This window comes from Entelurus aequoreus, linkage group LG11 (assembly GCF_033978785.1).
Source record: "Entelurus aequoreus isolate RoL-2023_Sb linkage group LG11, RoL_Eaeq_v1.1, whole genome shotgun sequence".
Classification (NCBI taxonomy): domain Eukaryota; kingdom Metazoa; phylum Chordata; class Actinopteri; order Syngnathiformes; family Syngnathidae; genus Entelurus; species Entelurus aequoreus.
Window position 1 is genome coordinate 27,393,961 of NC_084741.1, and position 27,500 is coordinate 27,421,460.

Genomic DNA, 27,500 nt, shown 5'->3' on the forward strand with positions numbered 1-27,500 from the left:
TATATTTTAACTTTAGATTTATTCTCATATCAAACTCTTTTGGCTGTCTTTTTGACACTTACATCCGGCGCCCCCCTCCACACCCCGGATTATAAATAATGTAAATAATTCTATGTGATTATCTTGTGTGATGACTATATTATGATGATGGTATTTATCTGATAGTATATATCTGTATCATGAATCAACTTAAGTGGACCCCGACTTAAACAAGTTGAAAAACTTATTCGGGTGTTACCATTTAGTGGTCAATTGTACGGAATATGTACTTCACTGTGCAACCTACTAATAAAAGTCTCAATCAATCAATCAAAACACATAGAATCATCATACTGCTGTGATTATATGCATCAAGTGTTAATTCAAGGCTAAGGCAAAATATTGAGATATATATCATGTATTGCAATATGGCCTTAAAATATCACAATATTAAAAAAAGGCCATATCGCCCAGCCCTAGTTCAATGATGCCATTTCTGTTTGTCATGTATAAATTGGTCTATTTTGTGTTTATCCTTGAATAAACAGGTCAGTTTCTTGTTACCAACCATTGTGTATTATTCAAACTCCCCTAATTCAGCTGGCTAGTTGTTATCAAGACTACTAAAACCCTTTTCAACATGATTCTGACAACTAAGTAGGCTAAATAACTTTAAACTTTAATACATGCTCGGATAGGCCAGTATCGGTGAGTATCGGTATCGGTCAGTATCGGTATCGGATGGGAAGTGCAAAAACAATATCGGTATCGGATCGGAAGTGCAAAAACCTGGATCGGGACATCCCTAATTGGGACCCAACTCTTCCACTACTGAGAGGCCCGCGTCACACTCGTATATTAACACTGAATAAGTAATGTTACTACTGATTTTAATCATATTTAACCTATTTACAGTTAAACAGGGTAAACCTTATCAAATTATATGAAACCACAAAGATTATTATCAAGGCTTAGGTCAGGCTGGTTACAAAAATATATAATACTCAAATATACTGCAAAAGAGGGGAGTCATAAAAACTCATTTTAAAAAAACTCCTACAAATACAGCTCTAAAATAAATACATTCTAACTAAATTAATCATTTATCCATCCATCCATTTTCTACCGCTTGTCCCTCCCGGCGTTGCGGGGGTGGCTGGAGCCTATCCTAGTTGTATTCGGGCAGAAGGCGGCGTACACCCTGGACAAGTCGCCACTTCATCGCAGGGCCCAACACTGATAGACCACATTCACACAGTAGGGCCAATTTAGTGTAGCCAATCAACCTACCCCCAGATGCATGTCTTTGGAGGTGGGAGGAAGCCGGAGTACCTGGAAGGAACCCACGCAGCATAAGTAATAATAATGTATATGTTTCTTAAATAAACTGTCAATACAATAAAGTGCAAATGACAATAGAACTTCACCACGATAGATATGATTGAGATAAATTATTTCTTCATTATTGGTTTAATTGTTGTAAAATTAAAATATGGCTTTGTAGTCACCAACATTAATAGTCAATTGTTGTGTTTGTGAAAATAAGGGGCAGATATTATACATTTTTAACTTCTTTCTGCTCCTTTTCATTCATAATTGACCTTAATGTTATGTGGATTTTTTAAATTTCCTATTTTTATTTTTTTTAAATTATTATATATTTTTTTTAATGAGGGCAGCACGGTGGAACAGGGGTTAGTGCATGTGCCTCACAATATGAAGGTCCTGAGTAGTCCTGAGTTCAATACCGGCCTCGGGATCTTTCTGTGTGGAGTTTGCTTGTTCTCCCCGTGACTGCGTGGGTTCCCTCCGGGTACTCCGGCTTCCTCCCACCTCCAAAGAAATGCACCTGGGGATAGGTTGATTAGCAACACTAAATTGGCCCTAGTGTGTGAATGTGAGTGTGAATGTTGTCTGTCTATCTGTGTTGGCCCTGTGATGAGGTGGCGACTTGTCCAGGGTGTACCCCGCCTCCCGCCCGAATGCAGCTGAGATAGGCTCCAGCACCCCCCGCGACCCCAAAAGGGACAAGCGGTAGAAAATGGATGGATGGATGGATGGATGGATTTTTTATGGATGAAATAAATAAATGAACGGAACTGAACTGAACCACTTTAGTCATTATTTTTGCGCTTAAGAAACTTCTCTAGACTTTAACTCCAGACTTCTTCTGTTTATTTGATATTGTCATTATTGCCACAAGTGGTAAAAAAGTGTATTACAAGTTAGTATAATTACAATGCCTTTACTGTTGATATCGGTGTAACGTAGCATGTTACTAACGTGTTACGATCCTTAACCAAGAAAAGATGGTCAGAGACACTAGCTTTGCTTGGAGAGAGTTGCTCTTCAATAAAGCTAGCATCAGCTACCACTGCACTAGAAAACAAACTTGACATCGTATTTGCAAAGGCAAGAAGTCTCAGACATTTACACATGCAAACCATCCAGGTGGTGTCAAACAATTCTTACGATGCTAATTTTGAGCTATTGGTGATCCATGAAACAGTCCTCAAACAATTTGACTTTGAGTTATATTTGAGTCAATACGGTATATTTGTTCTTGTATTATTGTAGTCACCTAATTCTGTGATACAGTTAAAATTATTGTGTACTACTAATGCAATAATAAACATCAACATACCGAAGATTATTATCTTTCTAAAACCAAAGATTTGTGAATAACTCTTGTATTGTTGGATCACGACTGTCTCTTAAGCTTGTACCTTTTAACAAATCTCACAGAAAACTCCTTATTTTGTATTTTACAGCTTGTAAAAAACGTTTTTACATAGACTTGCTGTATATGATAATAAAGTAGCTCTTGTTTGGTTTCTACAGGCACCTTTACTTCCTCCAGATCAGGAGTGACATTAAAGAGGGCAGGTTAGTGCACATTACAAGCCTGAACGCAAGCATCCTCCCACATTTGTGTGCACTTTTAATAGTTGTTGCATTGTGTCATGGTAATGGCAGGTTGCAGTGCCCGTTGAGCGCAGCTGTCGTATTGGCCTCTTATGCCGTGCAGTGTAAGTCTCCTCCCAGAGCAACCAGTGATTAATGACTTAATAATAACAATTCTGCCTGTTGAATATGCTCTCTAGTTTACGGCAGCTCCTATTCAGTTCCCTTATGTGGCAAAAGTATTGGGACAGCAGGAAGTGAACATTTAAGAAAACTATGGAACTTGGAACTTCTGCTATGAGAAGACTACATGATTTCCAAGTGTATTTGTGGGATTTTTGTTTGTATATTCATCCATGTCGACCAACATTTAAGTGGTTAGGGGTTACTCATGTTGGACCTGAGATATGGCGTGGCTAAAAATTTATATTTTTGGTGATTCCAAAGATGTTTAACATAGTTCTTCCACATTAAACTTGAATACTAATATGCTTTTTCGCACCTCGCCTTGTGCACTGGAGCCCTTCACCATACCATTTTCACAACTATGGATTCAATTGGCCCTAGTGTGTTAATGTGCCTGTGAAAGGTTGTCTGTCTATCTATGTTGGCCCTGCGATGAGATGGCCTTCAGACCGAGTGCAGCTGGGATACCCCACTCCGCCAAGTTTAAAGCAAAACAAAGCTCTTTTTGGCTATATGGTCTTCTATTACCTAATTAATTTAATTATGTAATTAATTATTATTAGTGCTGTCAAACAACATTTTTAAATCAGATTAATCACACTTTTGCATTTTGATTACGGTATTTAAAATGAATCAGAGTCAATTATTTGCATAACTTTACAAAAGACCCCAATATTTCGACACAAATGCAATTTTATTGTCCAAATGTCATACAGCAACATCTTTTAGAATGTTTGACTTGAATGCACAATATTTGTTTGTTCAAAACATCCTAACAGTTTTATTCATAGTACCGTCTGGGTGTGTTTTGAAGTGTAATTTACCAGCAAGCCCATCAGTTGGAGTAGACCCACTTTTCTTTGCGCTGAAGTCTGCATTGACCTGATCACTGACTGTAAGGCAACATGCTTTGCCTTTCAGTAAATGTGTGCTTACGCACACACACACACCCATACCCATGTGACCAGTATATCCTCAACTCAACACACACACACACATACACACTCCACACACACACACGGCTTCTCAAACCCCTTATTTTATCTCCAACAAGCTGAGTTGCACCACTTTAAAGGACATGCAAAGGTAGACACTGCCCCAGGATGCTGACCACTTAAAATAGCTAGTGTTATCTTAAAAAATACATCAGGAGTTTGTCTACAACCACGGCTGGTTTGCTAATATTTTTTTCACTGGGCCCTAATTACTGTAGACACCTGCAATTTTTTGCTTTTGTAGACCACGTACCAGTGACTATAGGAGACTTAGCTGTTAGTTGAATAGAAGCCCTAATTAGAATATTTATGTTAGATTTGTCCTGTGTTCCAAGACTTTTATCCATATTCTGCATCATCTCACATCGACCGTGTCTCTGTGACCTTTAGCTGAGCTAGGGGATCACGGCCCATCCCAGCAAAGTGGTTACTTGTCAAAGTGCCACTTCATCCCTGAACAGAATGACGACTTCCTGTCCAAAGTGGAAGATCTGCATCCACAGCATAAGTAATTATTTTCCACTGTGTCCATACAGACACCTGCTGTGCTTTGTGTTTTAATGTGATTGTATGATTGTTGGTGTGTGTGTGCATGTAGGGGCCTGAAGCAAAGTGAGGCAGAGTTGTGTTTCCTCAACACAGCGCGGACGTTGGAGCTGTACGGAGTGGAGTTGCACAGCGCCCTGGTATCATAGCTTTCTACATTGAAACTGACTTCATGCTGCTCTTGAACTTCTTCTTCAAACATCCTTCTGTGCTCATTGCCCTCTGTGTCTTTACAGGACACCAACAATGCCCCCGTAATGGTGGGCTTGGCATCGAGTGGTGTTGCAATATTCTCTAATATGATTTGCTCCAGTTTCTTCCCCTGGTGAGTGATGGCCACACTAATTGGATTGTGTTTTGCCCTATAAATGACATTTGATAATCCCATGCAGGGCCAACATCATCAAGATTTCATTTAAGAGGAAACGCTTTCTTATGCATCTCAAACAAAAGCATGTAAGTATGTTTTAAGGATAGGCAAATCATTTAGGATGACCATGACCTACTGTATGTATTTGTCTGTGCCACATATAGTAGAGCAGGGCTATTCAACTTGCGGCCTGGGGGTCAAATCTAGCCAAGGAAGGACCCAATACCGGCCCCCAGGTTTAGTTCAATACTTGGGAGACAAATATTTTTGCAGCAAATTGCTAAAAACACTAGCATGCTCCTGTTGTATAGAGGAACTTGGACCACTGTAAACACATTGGCAGAGCAGTGCATTTACATTTTAACCTTATAAGCAAACATAGAACGCTGGTGTCCTAACTTATGATTTACATAACTGAGTTTTTCTTCAGAGCACCCCTCATGTACCGGTACCCTCCTCTTCTCTCCTTTTTGGAAGTTACACATTTAAATTTCTATTTTTTTATTTAACTAAATGTATTAATGTAGCTTGTTTACTCCAGATGCAGTCATTTGTTCAATGTCTTTAGTTACACTAGTGGTGTTCCACAAGGTTCCATTTTAGGTCCTCTCTTTTTCATCATTTAGGCTACTCAACTGGTGGCCTGTGAGTTTGGTTCAAAACCCTTGTGAGAGACTCACCTTTTTGCAGAAGGTCTTTAAAAACAACAGAGCGCTCCTGTATCTCTGACAAAATAAATAGACCAAAATCAAATGTCTATTGTAGAGGACGCCGGTTCTGCTGAATATATACTGGACAAAAATAAACGCAACACTTTTGTTTTTACTCCCATTTTTCATGAGTTAACCTCAAAGATCTAAAACTTTTATCATATACATAAAATACCTCTTCAGTTTTATTACACAGCACAATGCCGCAGATGTCGCAAGTTGAGGGAGCGTGCAGTTGGCATGCTGACTGCAGGAATGTCCACTAGAGCTGTTGCCTTTGAATTGAATGTTAATTTCTCTACCATAAGCCGACTCCAAAAGCGTTTAAGAGAATTTGGCAGTACATCTCACAATCGCAGACCACATGTAACCACACCAGCCCAGGACCACCACATCCAGCAGGTGCACCTCCATGATCGTCTGAGCCCAGCCACCCAGACAGCTGCTGCAACAATTGGTTTGCATAACCAAATAATTCATGCACAAACTGTGAGAAACAGTCTCAGGGAAGCTCATCTTCATGCTCGTCCTTATCGAGATCTCGACCTGACTGCAGTTCGTCGTCGTAACCGACTTGAGTGGGCAAATGCTCACATTCGATGGTGTCTGGCACGTTGGAGATGTGTTCTCTTTACTGATGAATTCCAGTTTTCACTGTTTAGGGCAGATGGCAGACAGCGTGTGTGGTGTCAAATCGAGTGGCCTATGGTGGGGGCAGGCGTATGGTATGGACAACAAACGCAAGTGCATTTTATTGAAGGCATTCTGAATGCACAGAGATACTGTGATGAGATCCTGAGGCCTATTGTTGTGCCATTTACCTGAGACCATCACTTCATGTTGCAGCATGACAATGCATGCTCCCATGTTGCAAGGATCTCTACACAATTCCTCAAAGCTGAAAACATCCCAGTTCTTGCATGGCCAGCATACTCACCTGACATGTCACCCATTGAGCATGTTTGGGATGCTGTGGATATACGACAGCGTGTTCCAATTCCTGGCAATAACTGCAACTTCGCACAGCCATTGAAGAGGAGTGGCCCAACATTCCACAGGCCACAATCAACAACCTAAACAACTCTATGCGAAGGATATGTGTTGCACTGCATGAAACAAGTGATGGTCACATCAGATACTGACTGCTTTTCTGACTCCCCCAGACCCCCTATAAAGCAAAACTGCACATTTCAGAGTGGCCTTTTATTGTGGGCAGCATAAGGCACACCTGTGCAATAAACATGCTTGGAAAACATTATCTTGGCAAATAAGAAGTTTACTAAGACTGATTTAGACAGTTTTGTAAACAATATTTGTCTTTTGTGTATATATTAAAAATTGTAAATCTTTGAGTTCAACTCATGAAAAATAGGAGCAAAAACAAAAGTGTTGCGTTTATATTTTTTTTCAGTATACAAAATAAGACTAATAGCGAAGGGAGAAGTCTTTCCCCCCATCCTTAGCTTTCTGGAAGTGTGGCCCCCATAGTAATTCAGTTGATTATCCCTGTAATAGAGAGATCACGTGACTTCGACCGATGCTATGCTGCAGGGGGAGACCCAAGACTGTATGGTGTCGCTGGTCCTGCCCTGTCCAAAGACCTGCAAAAACCTATGGCACTCCAGTGTGGACCATCACTCTTTTTTTAGCTACAACCGGACCGCCAAGAGCCCCAAAAACAACAACAGCACGGTTCATTCTTACAGGAAGTTGATAAATCATCACCTGGGCTTGGCATACAGTAAAAATGAAAGGTCTGCTGTGAACACGTAATTTTTCTTGGCAAAAATACTCAAAAGTTTTTCATTTTTGGAATTTCAAGTGGTCCCGTGTGCCATCGTGTAGTAGGTGGCATGGTGTGGAACCCTGTCCTACGGCGATCCATTTCTTCAGAATATTTTGAGACCAAGAGTCTTCCGTCACGATCACCTCCCAACACCCCCAACTGGTACTGTGCAGCCTCCATCCAAGCAAGAGTCTACAAATTCATCTGACTCTTTCATATTCCCACGGTGTCGCATCTCTGTGACAGGCGGAGTCCTCGCATTCGCCACGGCATCCGCAAAATCCGACCATCGTCCATGGAGCTGAGTAGCGAACTGAAAGATGTGTGCGAAGGGGAAGACGTTTTCTACACATACAGGGCATCAGTCAGCAGCAGCAAGGACAGCGATGGAGATGCTTCGCTACATCAGTACGCATTTCTTCTCTTTGCTTTCCTTTCTGTGGGCCCTTTAAAATATATTTAGTTCATGATTAGTTTAACTGCTGGGTTTCTAGCTCGGTTGGTAGAGCGGCCGTGCCAGCAACTTGAGGGTTGCAGGTTCGATCCCCCGCTAGTCACTGCCGTTGTGTCCTTGGGCAAGACACTTTACCCACCTGCTCCCAGTGCCACCCACAGTATACATTTTTCCTTTAAGAAATAATTTTACACAAAAGCTCTAAATACAGAATAATTATAGTATAAATAATATATACAAATGATGAAGGGAATGGATAAATGACGCCGGGGCCAGCGTGACTCGGTTGGCGAGAGCAGCTGTGCCAGCAACTTGAGGGTTGCAGGTTCGATCCCCCGCTAGTCACTGCCGTTGTGTCCTTGGGCAAGACACTTTACCCACCTGCTCCCAGTGCCACCCACACTGGTTTAAATGTAACTTAGATATTGGGTTTCACAATGTAAAGCGCTTTGAGTCACTTGAGAAAAAGCACTATATAAATGTAATTCACTTCACTTCTCATGACGTTGCGTGTTAACTCTTAAAAACACTTTCACTTTAATCAAAAAAGACTTGAATTTTGGAACGGTAGATATTTGACTGGATGATTTGATGGTGACCCCAAGGGGGATAAGCGGTAGAAAATGGATGAATGGATGTGATGGTAAACAAAATTCAATTGAACTGCTCCACCTGGGCCTCATCTAAGCTGATTTTCCTATTTTGAAGCAGCCAAGCAAGCAAAATCGACTAGGTATAGAAAATATGTGTCCCCAAACAACAACAATCACTTTCTCAGGAAGCAGAGTAGGTAGCTATAGGGGAACTTATTTATAGCTGCTATTTGTCATTGGCTCAAAATTAAAACATTTTAAACGAAAAAATATCAGAAGAAGAATACCGGCTAGCATATGTTATAATTTGTGTTTTAAAAGAATATAATGTACAAAAAGATATCTCACAATTACTAAATAAATTCAATACATATTGGCGTACGACTGTCTCGTTCACATGCACATGCCCTCATTGCGGTTGGGGAAAAAAAAGAGAAAAGCAGCCACCAGAAAGCAAGTAGAAAAAACAGAATAATAAACAATGTTGTTTTTGAGCGGTGGAGAGACCTTCGAGAACAGAATGACTTTAAAATGGATGCTATGGTTGCTATGGTTGCTATATTCCTGTTGATCCGGCAAGTAAAATCATACACTTTTCCAAACACATACAATTACATTGTTACTGATCTCTTTCATGACTAAACCTGTCATGCTTTTACAAACAAATGAGTCTTAGTTGTTGTTGCAATAGACTTATTAGGGGACCACAAACATAACAAAGTTTACCCTTGTGCGGTTTGTTACAGCCAAAGTAACACCAATTACCTCGATGTTCTTATGTCTTTCAATGTTTCTTATTTCTCGAAGGGCGGACGGTGTCTTACAATCTGAGGACGGTACAACAGATGATGATGGTGTCAACACCTCTGTGTACAACAAGGTCTGTCATCATAATCTGTCATTTTGCACATTTGTCCATATGAATGTATGAATATTCTGTGAATTTGTTTTGTTTATTGTGAGTGTTTACTCAACAGGCCCTGTCTGACGGCGACCTGCTGCTAATTCGCATTACTCCCGATCTCGAGGGCAAGTTTGGCTTTAATGTTAAAGTAAGTGTCACAATTGTTGTTAGTGTTGTACGTCACTCCATTCTTATTCCATCTAACTCCTCATAGGGTGGCGTGGACCAGAAGATTCCTTTATCCATATCCCAAGTTAAACCTGACTCTCCGGTAAGAGCTTTATGCCAATATATACAGTAAGCAATCTCTCTAATGTCCAGCAGTGGGTGACACTGGCAGATTACTTGGGAACATTTTCTTACTTAATTGCTTATTGGCAGCAGTCACTAGTTTCAAGTCATATTCAGTTGAACATGAAATCAAACTGAATTCAACAGTTAAGGTTATGTGGGTAGCATGACGCCCATCTGGTTAAAGAATACTAATTAATAATTTGGCCACCATGTAGCCTTAAGAAGTTGGGAAATTATCAAATTAAATGTTTCCATGGAATTTTAATGGAATTTAAGTAAGTGTATGTCACATTTTTAAATGAGTGTACTACATAATGAATGCTTTATACATTGTGTATGAATTAGTTATTAAGAACGTTAGTTTTTATATAGGCAATATTAAACTGGCATATGCCAAGATGTATGTGTGCCAGTAACTTAAAATAGTAAAGCCCGAACTAATGATGAAAATTGACTTACAATGGTTCCTCAGGTTTTTGTTATTAATCTGTTCCAAATGGTCCATTGAAAACAGTATACATTTTTCCTTTAAGAAATAATTTTACACAAAAACTCTTAATACAGAATAATTATAGTATAAATAATATATACAAATGATGAAGGGAATGGATAAATGACGCCGGGGCCAGCGTGACTCGGTTGGCGAGAGCAGCTGTGCCAGCAACCTGAGGGTTCCTGGTTCGATCCCTGGCTTCCACCACCTTAGTCATGTCCGTTGTGTCCTTGGGCCAGACACTTACCCCTTGCTCCTGATGGGGTCGTGGTTAGGGCCTTGCATGGCAGCTCCCGCCATCAGTGTGTGAATGTGTGTGTGTGAATGGGTGAATGTGGAAATAGTGTCAAAGCGCTTTGAGTACTTTGAAGGTAGAAAAGCCCTATATGAGGATAACCCATTTACCATTTACCATAACATTTAACATCACTTTTACCTTTACCTTTCTAGGCACAACACGTCACACTGTCGCGACTCCAAAATTAATTTTGCCTTAGGTTGGTATTTTTTGAAGCTGAACTCAATGAAAAAAAAGAACAGAACTCAATAAAAAAGCACAGAATGTCTGAATACCCATTTGCCTAACACTCACAGGTTTACACAGTGCACTGGAATCATGGAATTGCAGTGTTTGGAAGAAGAAAGGTAACAGATGTATGGAGTTGTTCATCATTCTATGTGCTTCTATAAACCACCTACCCACACATAATACAAATTATGATGAAATGATTGAAGAGACTTAGTCACCAACGTGTAGGATTATTTGTCTGGACGATGAGGAGAGTGTTCAAAAACCGAGACATATTTTTGGCAATAATCTTCATCGAAAACCAAGGAACCACTGTCTAAATCATTTACAACTTTTTCCTATAGCATTTTAAAGTGTTTATAAGGTTACTATTTACCTACTAATCTGTTTTTTATTAACCTTTTACACAAGAGTAATTAGAGTAATTAATTAAAGGATTGATTTTCACCCTTGCAGTTAATTGCGCCACTGCTCTCCTTCAATGAATTCTCAAAAAATACATTTGTGTAAATTCCGCAACCGACAGTAACTGTTATTGGAACACACTACTGCATTTGAATCCAGACAGTACAGCTAGTCAAGCAGGTTTTGATTAGGGAATACATAAAAGTCAAATATGTCATCACCCATAAAAGGTTTCTGGTTTCTTCTGCCCCCTTGCAAAGCACAGGGCCACATCTACCTTCATATACAGTCAATGATGGTCTCCTATGGATGGATGGATTTGTATGGAGTGGAAATGTTTATTGTTCAGTGACCTTGACTCATCTCTAGGCTGGCCGATGTGAGCCCAAACTGCTGGAGGGAGATCAAGTGGTGCTCATCAATGGTCGAGACATTTCTGAACACACACACGACCAGGTGGTCATGTTCATTCGGGCCAGTAGAGAGTCGCATTCCCGAGAGCTGGCCCTGCTCATCAAACGCAAAGGTCTGCTGGTGGAAATGCAACTAGGGAAAAATGTGCTGATGGGGCGGCGTGTCAACACTGCGCGTCCTCTACTAGCCATCACACACTTGTTTGTGTCTTTTTTTTCAGGTCCTGGCCGAGCGACGGTCCTGCTGCAGTTGCCTCCCGTCCTCCCCCTCACGAGCCCCTCCAAAGGAGATGGGCTGCAGTCACCTGGTCAGTCGGTCACGACGTTGGACGAATCGATGCGACAACTGGAGAAAGGGATTCAATCTGGCACTGTGTGCTTCCACTTTGAGGTATTTGACTGAAAAACTGCACTAAAATGTATTTAGCTGTATTTATTTTAAGCAGGATTTAGCCAGTCACATTTAGTTCTTCATAATAGGGCGTTTAATGCCTTTTAATTCTTTAGGAGGGATGTTGTCCCTAATCCTCACTGGTCCAACACAAAGATAATAACTGACTCAGGATAATTTCTGTGATGCTGGTTGACTTCCAAGTTGTTGTTATATTATTTTTTTGCAGTGTAAGCTGTCGCCATGATACTTTTATTAACCATAAAGGCACTTTTAGGGATCTTTACTAACTGTTATACAAGTATAAATATACTGCATGTTAACAACTGCAGGGGTTCTTAACCCTCTTGACCTTGGGCTTTTCCACTACAGAGGGTCCCCACTCAAATATTAACACTGACTTACATTTTAATCATATTCACTAATTTATATTTTACTTACTTACAGTTTAAAAGGAGGAACTTTGTCAAATAATATGAAAGCATATGTTAAGATTAGTACAAAAAAATACCGTACAATAAAATATACTGCAAAAGAAGGGACTCTGAAAAACTGATGAAAAATACATTTACATACAATTACACAGCACTGAAATAAAAACATTCGAACTAAATTAATAATGATTACAATATACATGTTTCTTAAATAAACTATTAATAAAATTGAAATATAATTGAAAATACAGCTTGATCACTTTAGTCATAATTTTTGCGCTTAAGAAACTTCTCTATTACTTTAGCTCCAAACTTATTCTGTTTGTTTGAGATTGTCAGTACTGCCACAAGTGATTGAAAAGTGTATTACAACTGAGTACCGCTGCGGTCCATACTGTACATACCACAGCTAAAAATAGGATATTTTTGAGCGCTCTTCGAGGGGGCGCTCATGGCTCAAAATTGGTTAAGAAACACTAAACTACTGTATAAAAATCAGATGTCCTTCATATATCCATTCATCCATGCTGGAGCCTATCCCAGATTCATTCGGGTGGAAGGCGGGCTACACCGTGGACAAGTCGCCACATAAAACTAAAATAAAGTAAAACTTATTACCCTTTGAGGACTTTTAACAGACACTAAATGGAGAGGGAACAGGAAGGTGTTTGCAAAGCAATACTGTCACCTATACGAGCATTTTATAGGTACAGTATTATTTGTATATTTGTTGTCGTCCATTAGTGTATGTTGGTCAGCATCTGTGATTTTTATTGAATCGCATGCAACGGTCTAATTTCACAATTCAAATCGAAAATTACGTGAAGTCAATTTCTTAGGGTAAAACTATCAACATTTGTAATCGTCATTCAAGTGTAAAATACGTTACCAGCTATCTAATTAAACTAAAATGATTAAATTCTACTTACCAAACAGAGCAGTGTAGTGGAAACCGAGCAATGCGGTAACATAGTGGTGCTTTATATAAATTGCTAGAATGAAGTGTGTAAGGCAGGTCTTCAACGTTTTTCAAGTCAAGGACCCCAAATCGTTGTAGAGATGGAGCAGGAAAGCCCTGATTTTATATCTTGTATAAAATTGTGTTTTAAATTCAACTGATCCTAAAGGTACATTGTTATTGTGCAGTACTAAGTTATTCAAAGAATACAGTATAGTGCCACTAATAGCTGCCTACAGCGCTAATCAAAAGCTTGCAACTTTAGCTCTAATAACTGGTGCAACAGATGCCGAGTGGATATGACTAATAATGTGAGAGTCCAGTCAATAGTGGGACCATAATAAAGCAGTTTAATTATTTATTAATGTTTTTATTAAAATCCTGCAAGGTACAGTGAGTAGGGTGGCCATGTCACTGCCATATACAGTATAAACCAATGTTAATGTATATTTAAAAACAAAGATAATATAATAAATACATATATATTAAAAAAAAGTAATTAACCAAAAACTTCGGGCCCCTTAAGGGTAGCCGACCCCCTTTTGAAGACCTCTGGTGTAGAGAGAGTATAATAAAGTAAAATATGCTTAGTTTTTTAATTGGAATACTCATTTTCCATATCTATTTCTAGTTCTCTAGTTATTGTCACACATTGCAGAAAACACAAATGTGTTTTGCAATGCCTGGCAGCAGTTAGAACTTAAAGTTTTGTATGACTTTTGAGGCATATTTCTCCAGAGATAAGGTCAAACTCCAAAATATATCACTTTTAAGCTCAATGACTCCAGAATTTCCGCTGTATTGGTTAATTTGTTTTATTTGTTTAGGGTCGTGAGTTGATGTTTGTTGATGTGATCTCGTCATTCTCAGAATCTATACAGGAGAAAGCACGGCTTATCCCTCAACTGCGCTCATCTTCCAGAGAATGTGGAGAAGAATCGCTATAGGGACATTTTACCCTGTGAGTGCTTCCTCTTTCACACTTTATCTGTACCTCTCAATTCACCCTTGAACCACAGCTGGCTGATGTAGAACTGATGTCTCACTCTGCTTGCAGATGACGCCACCAGAGTCACCCTCCAGGGCCGAGAGGACTACATTAACGCCAGCCACATCACGGTGCGCATTAGAGTAGCCCATTTTGCATGTACATTGAATAAAAAATCTGTGTGCGTGTGTGTTTGTTTGTTTCTTAGGTGGTGCCTCCGGTGTCTGGTGTGTGTTTGCGTTACATTGCAGCTCAGGGTCCATTGCCACATACCTGCAGTGACTTTTGGCAGACTGTTTGGGAGCAACAGTCGCACACCATCGTCATGCTTACAACTCTGACAGAGAAAGGGCGGGTATGCATACTTCCAACTCTTTCTGTACAACAAAGGTGTCAAAACTGGGGCCTTTGGGCCATTTTCAGCCTACAGCTGGTTTTTACAGGCACTTGGCATATTTGTAAAAAATTAGATAATTAATTGGAAAGGATACCTATAACACAAGGCTAAGATGTTTGTTTAGGCAGCTCAGCTTTTATTGATCTCCATTAGATTGCCTTTCGCGCAGGGGTTTCCAAACTTTTTGACTCGGGTGCTTCATTTGGCTACAAAAAATGGTCGATGTCCAGGCTATCTATCTATCTATCTGTCTATCTATCTATCTATCTATCTGTCTATCTATAAATATACAAATGTAGTGTTATGTGAAAGTCTGTCCTATCCCCTCTTAATTACTGTAAATAGCTAAATCGCTACACTACCCTCAGGTCTGTATAAACAAAAGTTACAATAACTTATAGTTATTGTTTTAATATGAAACTGTTTCTTTATTATTTATTCCAAATCAGTGTGCTGAACTATGAGAGTATGTTTACACAGCTGTTTTCACACGTGATCGGCAATCCCAATAATTTAAGTTTGCACATTTGATAGGGAAGTTTGCAAAACATGTAAAAATACAGTAGAACCTGCGATAAAGCCCATTTTTCAGGGGAAATGGCCAATACGCTGTTGTACATGTGCGTCCGCATGCGCACACATGATCACGACACATTTTCTTGATGATCAGCAAAGCGAGTGAGGATCATTTGCACATAAATATAAGATGTAGGATGGCGACTTGTCCAGAGTGTACCCCGCCTTCTGCCCGAGTGCAACTGGGATAGGCTCCAGCACCCCTGCGACCCAGAAAGAGACAAGTGATAGAAAATGGATGGATGGATTTACGATATTATCAGGATATGATCAGAGACACTTCAGTTGGCTAAATCATTAATCAAAGCAAGCTGTAGCTGACCGACTGAACAACAACACATAACTTGTAACTGTTATGAATACGCCCCTCCACCAGACTGTGATAACACTACAATATGAAGTATAAACTATCCATCCATCCATCCATCCATTTTCTTCTGCTTATTCCCTTCGGTATCACGGGGGGGCGTTGGAGCCTATCTCAGCTACAATCGGGTGGAAGGCGAGGTACATCCCGGACAAGTCGCCACCTCATCGCAGAGCCAACACAGACAGACAACATTCACACTCACATTCACACATAGGGCCAATTTAGTGTTGCCAATCAACCTATCCCCAGGTGCATGTCTTTGGAGGTGGGAGGAAGCCGGAGTACCCGGAGGGAACCCACGCAGTCACGGGGAGGACATGCAAACTCCACACATAAACTATAAAACATTAAATAATAAGAGTATGTGAAAGTTTGACTCCTATCTTGTTTACTTTCCTGGCGACTTCCTTAAGGTTTTGTAATCAATCAGAAAAATGCAAATATGCAATAAACACGGGGTACGTGTGGAGAGAAAGTTTAGAGAGAAAGTGTTTTGCATATTACCCATTATGCCTTGTAGAGCAGTGGTCCCCAACCACCGGGCCACGGCCCGGTACCGGTCCGCGGACTGATTGGTACCGGGCCGCACAAGAAATGTAAATGTTTTTATTAAATCAACATAAAAAACACAATATATACATTATATATCAATATAGATCAATACAGTCTGCAGGGATACAGTCCGTAAGCACACATGATTGTATTTCTTTATAAAATAATTTGGGACAAAATTTCAAGCGTTGACCGGTCCGCAGCTACAAAAAGGTTGGGGACCACTGTTGTAGAGGATATAGATGGTTGTAATTTTAAAGTGGGTTTGGTGCTTAGACATTTTTTATAATGTCCACAGAGGACAGGTGAGATTGTGTGGAACATTTATGTAAACTTTGCGTTGTTTTTTATTTGTTTGTAGCGGCAACGTTTGTTTGGATGCTACATGTAAATAGATTCTATGCTTATTCAGCAGCAATGTTACACACATGGTCATTGGATGACATTGGTCACAATAGCCAGAAGAAAATAATATTTAGTACGCTGGCGGGCACATGGTAGTTTGGACACCCCTCCTTTAGCGTCTTCAGTGCACAAAATGTACTGTAGTAGTATGCCGCATCCTTCTATTTTTCTGAATGCAGCCTTTTGTGGACCCTTAATAGTGCATGCAACATCAACATTTGTTCAAAAAGGACAATACAGCAAGTAAACATAAGAAACAAAGCAGCAGCAACTAGATTAGAACGAAGTATAATTGGTGTCTATGTGCTTTTCAATTATAACAATTCTGCTGTGATTTACAACTGGCAGAACATAGGAGGCGTAGGAGATTATTACTTCATAATGACTGATGTCACATTCACACTTTCACAAAAATAATAATATTAATGCTCTATAACTGATTTTTATGTCACACAGACTGACAGTGAATCAGAAGGATAAAGGCCAAAAAATATGATTAATTATTATTTATATTAATGGTAGTTTTAGAAATATGTGTTTTACAATGGTATCTCGACTTACGAGCTAAATCGGTTCCATGACCGATCTTGCAACTCAAAACACTTGTATCTCAAATCAACGTTGGCCATTGATATGAACTGAAATCAATTTAATCGGTCCTTGGTCCCCCCAAAACACCAACACTTTAACATGTAACATGCCTTTCAAAACGAAAAACTAACTTATGAACAATAAATGTTGTTTGAAAACCAATACGATAGAATGTACTACAAACAACTACAGTAGTTTTATACAGTAATGTTTAATTTACATTGGAGAGCAGACTTACAGTATGCAATGTCTCCTTCAAGCTGCTTCTCTGTTTAACAACAGGAATTGTTATTTTGGTTTATGTCGCACACCAACGTCTTTGAGTGACAGACCGGAGGTCAGAGTTGACAGCAAGTGATTTGCATGTCAGTGCATAAGACCCAGTGAGTAAGGGTAACGCGTAGTAGTCCAGTTTGTAGAGTTAGGAGACAAAACGAACAGAAACACGTCAAGCAGACTATCGGTAGGTTCTCCTTATTTTCATTCTGGATGGCTTCTGCTTCAATGTAGTGTCCTTAGGGCAGCGTTTCTCAAAGTGTGGGGCGCGCCCCACTGGTGGGGAATAGAGACATGACAGGTGGGGCGCGAGGAACGGGAGGAAATTTCACTTAAAAATTTTTTTTTTTTATTATATTCTTAGATTATTTTTTTTTTACTATGCTTTCATTTTCTATACACACTGTAAATCACTTTGTGATTCTGTCTGTGAAATCCGCTATATAAATAAATGTAAATTACTTATTTTTCCTGTAGGCTTTAAATGTCTAGGTAGGAGCGAAAGTTTGACAGACATAGCAACAGTAACTAATGGGGGCGGGGCTAAGCGGAACAAACTTTCGCGCGGATGGGTAGCAGGCTAAGAGTGGCAGTGTCAAGCCTGCAACCCCGATTTGAAAAGCTGTGCAGTGCAAAACAGGCTCATTGCAGCCACTAATGCTGGAGTACTGTAAAACTCATGTTCACCTTACCTGTCTTGCCAAATGCATAGCTCCTCCTTTATTTTTTTTGTTGCAAAGATTGCAAAGTGGCACTTTTATTTGATTTATTATTGAACTTGATGCAAGTTATAACAATTTTATTTGATTTATTATTGAACTTGATGCAAGTTAACACTTTTGTTTTATTTATTATTGAACTTGATGCAAGTTATTTTATTTATTATTGAACTTGATGCAAGTTATACCACAGCTGCACAGTTATTTTATTTATTATTGAACTTGATGTTATTTTATGTTATTGAGTTTGAATGTATACAACTTGATGTTACTTGATGTTCAATACATTTGAAAATGTTAAGCTTGGCATTAGCGTTCTGTTGGGGAGATGGGGGAAGGTGGGGCTTGAAAACTCCCCCTTGTCCAAAGTGGGGAATGACAAAAAAAGTTTGAGGGTGTCGCGCCGGGTCAGCGACACCCCCATGTTTTTGATCGGTTGTTTCTTTTTGGCTCTCTCCTTTGCACTCGCTTTCTTTATTTCTCGTGGTTGGATGGCAGGGTTGTTTCCATTTCTGGCTGTGGACTGTTGCATGGCGAGTAGGACCGAATGTTTTTACACGGTTCATTCATAATATAAGTTGGCATACTTGTAAGTTAAGGTACCACTATTTATTAATAGTACTTACTTACACAAGTTGTATTTATTAGTGTGTGTATTATTTAGGGATGTGTCAATCGATTGGCAAGTACATGATGGCTATTGCCGATCAATGCCTTTTGTTGCCAATGACTCTTGCTGACACTATGGTTGTGAGCGATAAACTGATGCAAGCGAGCGACAAGCGAGCAATTCGGCAGCACCAGTAGCAGCCACTACAATCAATAAAAATCAGTTATGTTTCTTTAGGTTAATCGACTGTAGAAACATGGACTAGCAACCAGTTGACGGTTTATCTTTAAAAAACAATGCAAGAGCCAGGAATGTCTGCGAAATGATTCATGCGCATGTTCTGTTAGCTTACCTTACTGAAGAGAATACCGGTAGGTGTAAATAGCAGTAGCGGCTAATGTTCCTCCACAGAGCAAAGCTGTTAAGCTCACAGCAATGGGGACCAATGGGAGCAACATAAATGTACATAGTAACAATACCAAGTATTATATGGTCAATAATACAGTAACATCAGTATCACTAAATCTTTATTGTTTTTATTTACAATCTCAGGAAATAAGTCCCTGAACACAGAAAGACTTTCAGGGCAAAAACCAAAGAATTTATATCAGAGCCAACAGTACGAAATAATTTAAATATTTAATTGATATTGTTACACTACCACCCTGTGTTTTTGTCTGATGATAATTGTGATCAAAAATGTAATCATTAAATGATGTTAAACATTTTAAGTTTCAGTATTAGTATGACCAATACTGCCCTATTGGATCAATTACCAAATTTGTAGTATGGACAATTAGGAATTTTTTTGTTTCAAGTTTCAAGTTTCAAGTTTTATTCACAATACCATACAACAATTGCAATAGTAGTGAATATCATGTAAAGGTATTGGTAAGTGAAAGGGTCCCCCAAATAAGCTAGAAGAAGCTTTTGACAGGGGGACCAGAGGACAGTTTATATATGGCATGATGAAAAATGGTAGCAAGCACTACAACAACAACAAAAAACAAAAAAAAACAAAAAAAAAAACAACAACGCTATGGATAAACACAATATGATAGTACTAAAGTACGCATACACATACACACATACATTCATTCGACCATGCAAAACCCAACAGTAGTCAACCCCACATGAGGCATTAGAGATAGGTGGTTAATAGGTAAGTTTTCAGTTTCTTTTTGAAGTTGGAGAATGGATACCGTATCTTAAGGCTCTCATTAAGCCGGTTCCAAATCTTAGGTCCCCTGCATACAACACTTCGATCGGTACAAGCCAGTAGACGATGTTTACCTGATATCAGATCTAAGTTACGAGTGTTGTGGGCATGCTGGGGATGGTAGATAGGAACCAAGCTACAGAGCCTAGGATTCAGCCTGTGAATGACTTGATAGGTTAAACAAGCATTTTGATGAATATTGAATTCTGTCAGTCTTAAGAGATTATATTTATGAAATAGATGTCGAGTGGGGGCATTAAACTTGGACCATGATAGGGCCCGTATGATTTTCTTTTGCATAGATTCTAATTTGTGAAGGTAGGTAGGGAAGGTGTTACACCAGATGACATTACAGTAGTTTAGATGTGGTTCAAAGAGAGTTTTATATAGGGTAAGTAGAGCATACAGAGGAAGATAATGACGAAGGTGAAAGAACAGGCCAACATATTTAGATAATTTGTTTAACAGATGGCTAATGTGACATTTGAATTTGAGGTATTCGTCAATGATGACCCCCAGGAATTTTGTGGAGTACACTCTCTGTATTTCCTGCCCATTGATATTGACATGGCAGTGCTCAGTATTTGTCCGGTTTTTATTAGAATGAAATAGAATAACATTTGTTTTATTAACATTAAGTGAGAGCTCATTGCATTTGAACCAGGAATCCACTTTCACAAGCTCTGAATTGACAGTTTCTTGTAGATCGTGGAGGCTCCTATGTGAGGTAAACAAATTTGTATCATCAGCAAAAATTATCATATTAAAAGTTTCGGAGGAGTTTACAAAATCATTTATATATAGGATAAAAAGGAGAGGCCCCAAGATGGATCCCTGGGGAACCCCATAATTTATGGTCATACAGGGTGAATTGTGATCATTGACGAATACACATTGTTGCCTTCCGCATAGGTAGGAACGAAACCAATCGAGAGGTACCCCTCTGACACCATAGTGGTATAGCTTATATAATAAAATCTCAAAGTCTATTGTGTCAAAGGCCTTGGACAGATCCAAAAAAATACCAATACCACATTTTCCTTCTCCTATACAGTCATTGACCTTTTCCAAGAGGTCGAGTATAGCCATACAGGTGGTACTTTTTTTTACGAAAACCATATTGGGAGGGGACAAGGATATCTAGTTTTTCCAGAAAGCCATTCAGTCGGTTATAGACCACTTTCTCAAAAAATTTTGAAAATGTTGGTAAAATTGAAATTGGCCTATAATTGTTCATATCGTTTTTATCACCTGATTTAAAAATTGGGATTACTTTTGCCACTTTGGACATTTTGGGTACAATGCCAGCACTAAGTGACAGGTTTATACAGTGACAAAGAGGATTTGTGATCACATTTGCTATGGCTTTCAAGATTTTGCTACATATCCCGTCCACTCCAGCTGTATGTGATGACTTTAGGTCCATAATGATCGTATAAAGCTCATTGATGTCGGTTGGTTGCATGAAAAAGGAGCTAGGGTAGTTGCCTGATAAAAATTCTTTAAAGGAATACCCCGGAAGTTGACTTATTTTACTAGATAGGTTTTCCTCAATAGAAGCAAAAAAGGTATTGAAACTATTGGCAAGATCAGCCCTATTTGATCCTGTATCCGGAACAACAGGGGCCTTATGTCCCTTGTTGAGAACAGTATTCAACACGTTCCATGTTCTCCTACAATCCCCCTGCGATGCTTGTAATAGTTCAGAATAATAATTGCGCTTACTTTTGCTGATAATATGAGTTAATTTATTTCTATAATTTGTGTATTTTTCTTTGTTGACTGTGGTAGGGTTCGAAATAAAACATTTGTAGAGTTTATTCTTTTGTCTGATGGACTTTAAGATCCCCCTTGTAATCCAGGGATTTTTTTCTGTGGTATGATTTTTGATAGTTTTTTCAGGGATTGTTTCCTGAATAGCATCCTGAATCATTTTAATCAGGTTTTCGCATGCAACTTCGGGACAGGTGCAATTAAACACAGAGTCCCATTGCCTGGCAAGCAGATTATTATTTAGGTGTTGTAGAGTTGTATTGTTGAGTATTTTGGTTTTACCTTTAGGAGATGGGAGGGGGGGGGGGGGGAGTTTTGTCAGAGTCAAAGAATAGTATTATGGGAAAGTGGTCTGTGATATCGGATTGCACCACCCCTGTCACAAGCTTTGTATTACGGATGTTGGTAATAATGTTATCGATTATTGTTTTAGAGGCATCTGTGACTCGAGTGAACTTATTGATGGTGGGGAAGAAGGAAGAGGAATGTAACGTGTTGATAAAGTTCAGTTTTGCTCCATCGTCCTTGGAAATATCAATATTACAGTCTCCAAGAAGGATACAGTTTTTGTTTAGTTTATTTAGACTGAGTAATAGTTCATCCAATTTGGAAAGAAAAGTGTCAAGAGGTGAGTCAGGAGGACGATAGAGTACTCCAACAATTAACTTTTTTCCTTTGTTGTTCATCTCCATGAACAAGGATTCACAGAGATCGTCTTCTAGGGTGATGTTGCATACTTTGGCATGAAGATTGTTCCGGACATAGAGGCACACACCTCCACCTCTTCCACTAGGTCTATTTTTTGCATGAAAATTGTATCCATCCAGTCCAAACAGATCAATATAAGAGGAATCAGAAAGCCACGATTCACTACAGGCAATAAAGTCAAACATACAGCTCATATTGGAAAGTAGAAAAGCTAAATCAGTGTGATGTTTATTCAGGCTTCTAATATTCAAATGTAAAAATGAGTAATTATAAAGATCATATAAGGACTTTAATTGCTCAGGGTCATAGACATTGCAGTTTATATTATTCTCAATACCAATACAGTGCTATAAATCTCCAACTGTGTCAAGGTCTTCAAAACCCATAAAATAATATATGAAAGTAGTCAGGGTTGCCTGCTGGGATGGCATTCAAACAGTAAATACTCATACATGGACACTCCCATTCACACACACTCGTACCATACATACTGGAAAATGTTGCTTCCATTTAGCATAGGATCGCATCAATCCCCTTCAATGTGACATGCTGAGAAAAATAAACATTCACGCACCTCCCCAACCCGTCACCAACCCACCAAATGTCACGCGTAGTCACCCCGACGGGCGTATGAGTCCCACGAAAACGTAAAAGTTCCTATCAAAAGGGAGAGGTCCCAACTAGCTGTCAGGTTTTGGACCAGTTCAGAGGCACATAAGCGCCACCCCGTGGGGTAAAAAGAATTTACGGCCAATACGAGACCAAAACAATAACAAGAATGTCACGTGTGTATCAGAGCCAGGTGTAGCCTGCGCTAATCTCACTTCAGAGAAAACCAAAACAGCAACAAACGCTGTGAAGAATATGAGGAACATCAACGCATGCGATTGTACATGTTGACTTTAAAGCGCAACGCGAAGGCGTGGGCTGGTAGATAAGTTAGGAGAGATGTATGTTAATGTCAACATTACTCTACTCCGAGAAAGTTAAGGTGTGTTAGCTAGCTAGCTAACATTAGCCTTACCGTGTAGCAAGTCACGTTAGCCGTTTTTTCGCCTCAGTAGCTGGCTCAACACCCAAGTTGCAGCTAGCGGCTCGGGTCGCGATGAATGCCTTAGCCTCATCGACCGAGGAGAGGGATCTCCTGCCTGTCTCCACCATGATGGAAAGTTTGGCCGGGTAGCGCAGGGCAGGTCTGAGACCTAGCTTGAAGAGCTTCGACATGACATCGCTGTATTCCTTTCGCTGATCGACAACTTCGGGTGGATAATCCTCAAAGACCAAGATAGAGTGACCACGGAACTTCAGCTTTCCTCTCTTGGACCTCGCCTCCCGGATAATCGCGTCCTTTTCCTGGAACCTAAGGAGCTTGATGATAACCGGTCTCGGTCGCTGGCCTGCTGGAGGTTTGGGGGCGAGGGACCTGTGGGCGCGCTCGCATTCGGGTGGGGAGTCCAGTATGTCGCTGAAGACTTCCACCAGCATGTTGGAGAAGAAAGCAGTAGGTTGTGGACCCTCAATGGATTCAGGTAAGCCAATTATTCTGATGTTATTGCGGCGGCTGCGGGACTCAAGGTCCAAAACTTTGACTGCCAGTTTGGAATTTTTGCCTGCTAGTGCTGTAATGGATGTTTCCAGCGTTTGCACGCGGCTCTCCAGGTCATTAGCCGTAATCTCAAGATTTTGAAGTTTGGCAGAGTTCGCAGACACTGTGGCTTGTACTTCGTCCAGTTTGCTCTCTATAGCTGCGAGCGAAGTTTTGAAATCTTTGGCTAGAGATTCCCGATGGGACTCGAGCAGAGTGGTCAAAGACGCCATAGACAGTTCGGGTTCCGCATCAGTCTGATTTCCTCTGGTTTTCGGCATTTTAGAATCAGAGAATAAACATGTGCAAACAGCAAACGTATTGGTTTAATGTGTTGTTATTAGCGTATGTGCTGTAAATCAGATAAATGTGTACATTACATTTTTTTAAATCGAATGAATGGCTGGTCTCTGTGATCCTGTTGGCGTGTGGTTGCAGGTCGCGGTTTTTTTTTTGATCGCTTTGATTTGATTGGATGGTGCTGGCTGTCTGGGGGTGTTGTGGCTGCTGTGTCTGCTGCCGTTTGTTTGTGGTGTGGGCGCCCGTGGCTGCTGGGTCTGGTGCAGGGGGGTGGCTGATGTTGTGACTGGTGGCAGCGCGCGCGCGTGGTGGTTGTCGGGGCTGACAAACTGTGTATATGTGTGTGTGTGTGTGTGTGTGTGTGTGTGTGTGTGTGTGTGTGTGTGTGTGTGTGTATGTATGTATATATATGTGTATGTGTATGCATGTGTATGTGTGTGTATGTGTACATGTGTATGTTTATGTGTATGTATATATATATGTATGTATATTTCTGGGGGTACGTTCTGGGCCTGCCTGTCGGGTGGGGGTCTGCGCCTCAGGCTACTGCATCCGGACTGCGTGTCTGGAGCTCCTGGGTCCCACCGTCCATCCCTTCCGGGTGCCCGTCTTGGTTGGGGCCTGCTGGGTCTGGTCCCTGCGTCTACTGTGGTAGCTTGGTGCTGCAGGGTATTCCGAGGTGCTGCGAGTCGGCCAGTTGTTGGGGTAGCGACCTTGTGTGTCAGCATGTCTGTGATCTTCTTTTAATTCTTTATTTTTTATTTTTTATTTTTAATTAATAGATTTAATTATTTATTTATTCTTATTTTTTAATATATTTTATTATTATTATTATTATTATTATTATGTATTTATTTATTTATTTCCCCTACCTCAGGGGGGGACTCGGCGGGGCGGTTGCTGGTTGTTCCATCTCCATCGTTGGGGTCCCGTGCTGGGTGGTCCTGTGGCGGCCGGATTGGGTGGGGTGGCCGTGGGCTGGCCTCGCCGCGCTCTCCGGGGGGGGGCTCGTGGGGGCCCGGTTGCCGGTGGGGCGGGGGGCGGTCTTCCTGTCCGGTTGCGGGGGGTCTCCGGGCCCCTCGGGCGGGGCGTCCCGTCTTTCTGTCCGTGTGGGGTGTGGTCTCTCGCTGGCTTGGGGTCTGGCTGCCCCCTGCTTTTCTCGTGCCTTGTCCTCTGCCGGGTGCGTCTGTCTGCGGCCTGCTGCTGGCCCTTGTGGGCGGCGCGGTGGGGCCAGGCTCTGGGGTTCCTGTCGCTGTCCGGCTTGGCTGCGTGGGGGCGGTGGCCCCTGGTTCCCTGGGCACAACACCTACTGTTTGTGGGATGGGCTCTCGGGGAGCCTTGGGCCGTACTCTGGCTCCCGCACACACTGGGAGTCAAATGTATTGTACATGCAAATTCACATATACTCACACACATACATACAGACATACATAGGTACCTACGCTCCCACATACATATACAAATAAATACAGTACATATTTACACACTCAAAGTTCGTACATTCACACGCACATTCATTAAACAAACATACTGTATGCACATACTGTACATATACATTCACTGTAAAAACATACATATACACATACTGTACATATACACTCACTGTACAAACACACACATACACACACTACACATATACATTCACTGTACAAACACACACATACATATACTGTACATATACATTCACTGTACAAACACACATACACATACTGTACATATACATTCACTGTTCAAACACACATACTGTATACACATACTGTACATATACATTCGCTGTACACACATATACACATACTGTACATATACAAGTACATATGCACACATACACTCATGCACATAATCACGTTTCATCAAACATATATTAACGTTGTTGCCCTAGGGTAAACTGGGTATAACACATGGCACACTGACAAAGCTTAACCTATTGTTACTATAACAATCTACAAGGTTAATGTAGGTTGCTTCTCTTTCTTCCCCTCCATTTTTCTGCATTCTTTCGTATCTCAAGTTATCATTACGTATATGTATTGTTGCATTTGAACAATTGTATTGTTGATAATAAAGGTAAAGTATTGGTATTGTTTATTATCAATAGCACTATTTCTATTGGTATTCATATTGCTCCATTTTTAGTGTAATAATGCTCATTGTCATTTCTGTACTCTTTTTTTATTTTCGCTAACTGCTTATTTGCTATTACTTTTACCATCATATTTGTACATGTCGTACTTGCTGATGTTGCTCTGTTGTTGTTGTTGTTGTTGTGTTTGCTGTTGTTGTTTTTGTCTCTCTGTCTTCCTTTTTCTCTCTTTCTATCCCCTCCTGCTCCGGCCCGGCTGCACCAAATGATAATATAAATACATTTAATAAAGTCAAAATACAAGTAAGGCAACAAGAGAAGTATCCTACACTTCTCTTTTGTAAAGTAAATCTGAACAGCCGATATGGGCATCTACATCTGCTATATGATTTGCCCGAGAAGCTGGGTAGGACATTATAAAAAAAAAGAAAAAATCTAATGAATGAATCAAATTGTATGTACAGTATACTGTATGAATCTGATCAAATCGTTCCATTTTTAAAATACATAATTTTTTAATCGTATCATAACCCATGTATCTAAATGCATATGGAATTGTCCATCACAAAGAGATGTATAACCTTAGACTTTGTTTTGCTCAAACAATTTTATGTAATAACAAAGAATAAAGAACTAGTTAAAATATTGTGTTGATATTGTTAAACTGTCAATACAACTTACCATAAATGAATACATTTAAGTTTATGCAGTCAAGAGATAGGTATCGGTATTGGTATCGGACAATCTCACTAATGGATGATCGGCAGAATAAATCCCTGATCAGAACATCCTTAGTAATATTGATTAGTATTTATTTTGTCTTAAAGACTACAATAACTACTATAAAATGCTGATTGACAAACTGATAATGTGGCATGGGGTTTTTGATGGCGCCAGCTAGTGTTTCAATCTTATTTGAAGGTCGCCACAACTCCCCTGAAGATTGTCTCATCCCTCTGGAGGAGTGGCCACTATAGGAGTGGTGTTGTTTTGTCATCAGTCTGGCA

General features: G+C 40.2%; 1 protein-coding gene across 5 annotated transcripts in view; it reads left to right on the forward strand.

Moving 5' to 3' along the window:
- ptpn3 (protein tyrosine phosphatase non-receptor type 3) overlaps positions 1 to 27,500 on the forward strand; it is a 73,092-nt gene that overhangs the window by 17,413 nt on the left and 28,179 nt on the right. For all 5 annotated transcript variants that reach the window (XM_062062859.1, XM_062062860.1, XM_062062856.1 and 2 more), the window contains 17 exons: positions 2,821 to 2,865; positions 2,956 to 3,008; positions 4,455 to 4,572; positions 4,663 to 4,750; positions 4,847 to 4,935; positions 5,003 to 5,066; positions 7,242 to 7,444; positions 7,513 to 7,638; positions 7,723 to 7,884; positions 9,331 to 9,403; positions 9,501 to 9,575; positions 9,642 to 9,698; positions 11,518 to 11,674; positions 11,783 to 11,952; positions 14,215 to 14,305; positions 14,402 to 14,463; positions 14,541 to 14,687. In XM_062062859.1, the coding sequence (XP_061918843.1) occupies positions 2,821 to 2,865; positions 2,956 to 3,008; positions 4,455 to 4,572; positions 4,663 to 4,750; positions 4,847 to 4,935; positions 5,003 to 5,066; positions 7,242 to 7,444; positions 7,513 to 7,638; positions 7,723 to 7,884; positions 9,331 to 9,403; positions 9,501 to 9,575; positions 9,642 to 9,698; positions 11,518 to 11,674; positions 11,783 to 11,952; positions 14,215 to 14,305; positions 14,402 to 14,463; positions 14,541 to 14,687 (1,780 nt within the window). The remainder of the gene's footprint in view (positions 1 to 2,820; positions 2,866 to 2,955; positions 3,009 to 4,454; positions 4,573 to 4,662; positions 4,751 to 4,846; positions 4,936 to 5,002; positions 5,067 to 7,241; positions 7,445 to 7,512; positions 7,639 to 7,722; positions 7,885 to 9,330; positions 9,404 to 9,500; positions 9,576 to 9,641; positions 9,699 to 11,517; positions 11,675 to 11,782; positions 11,953 to 14,214; positions 14,306 to 14,401; positions 14,464 to 14,540; positions 14,688 to 27,500) is intronic.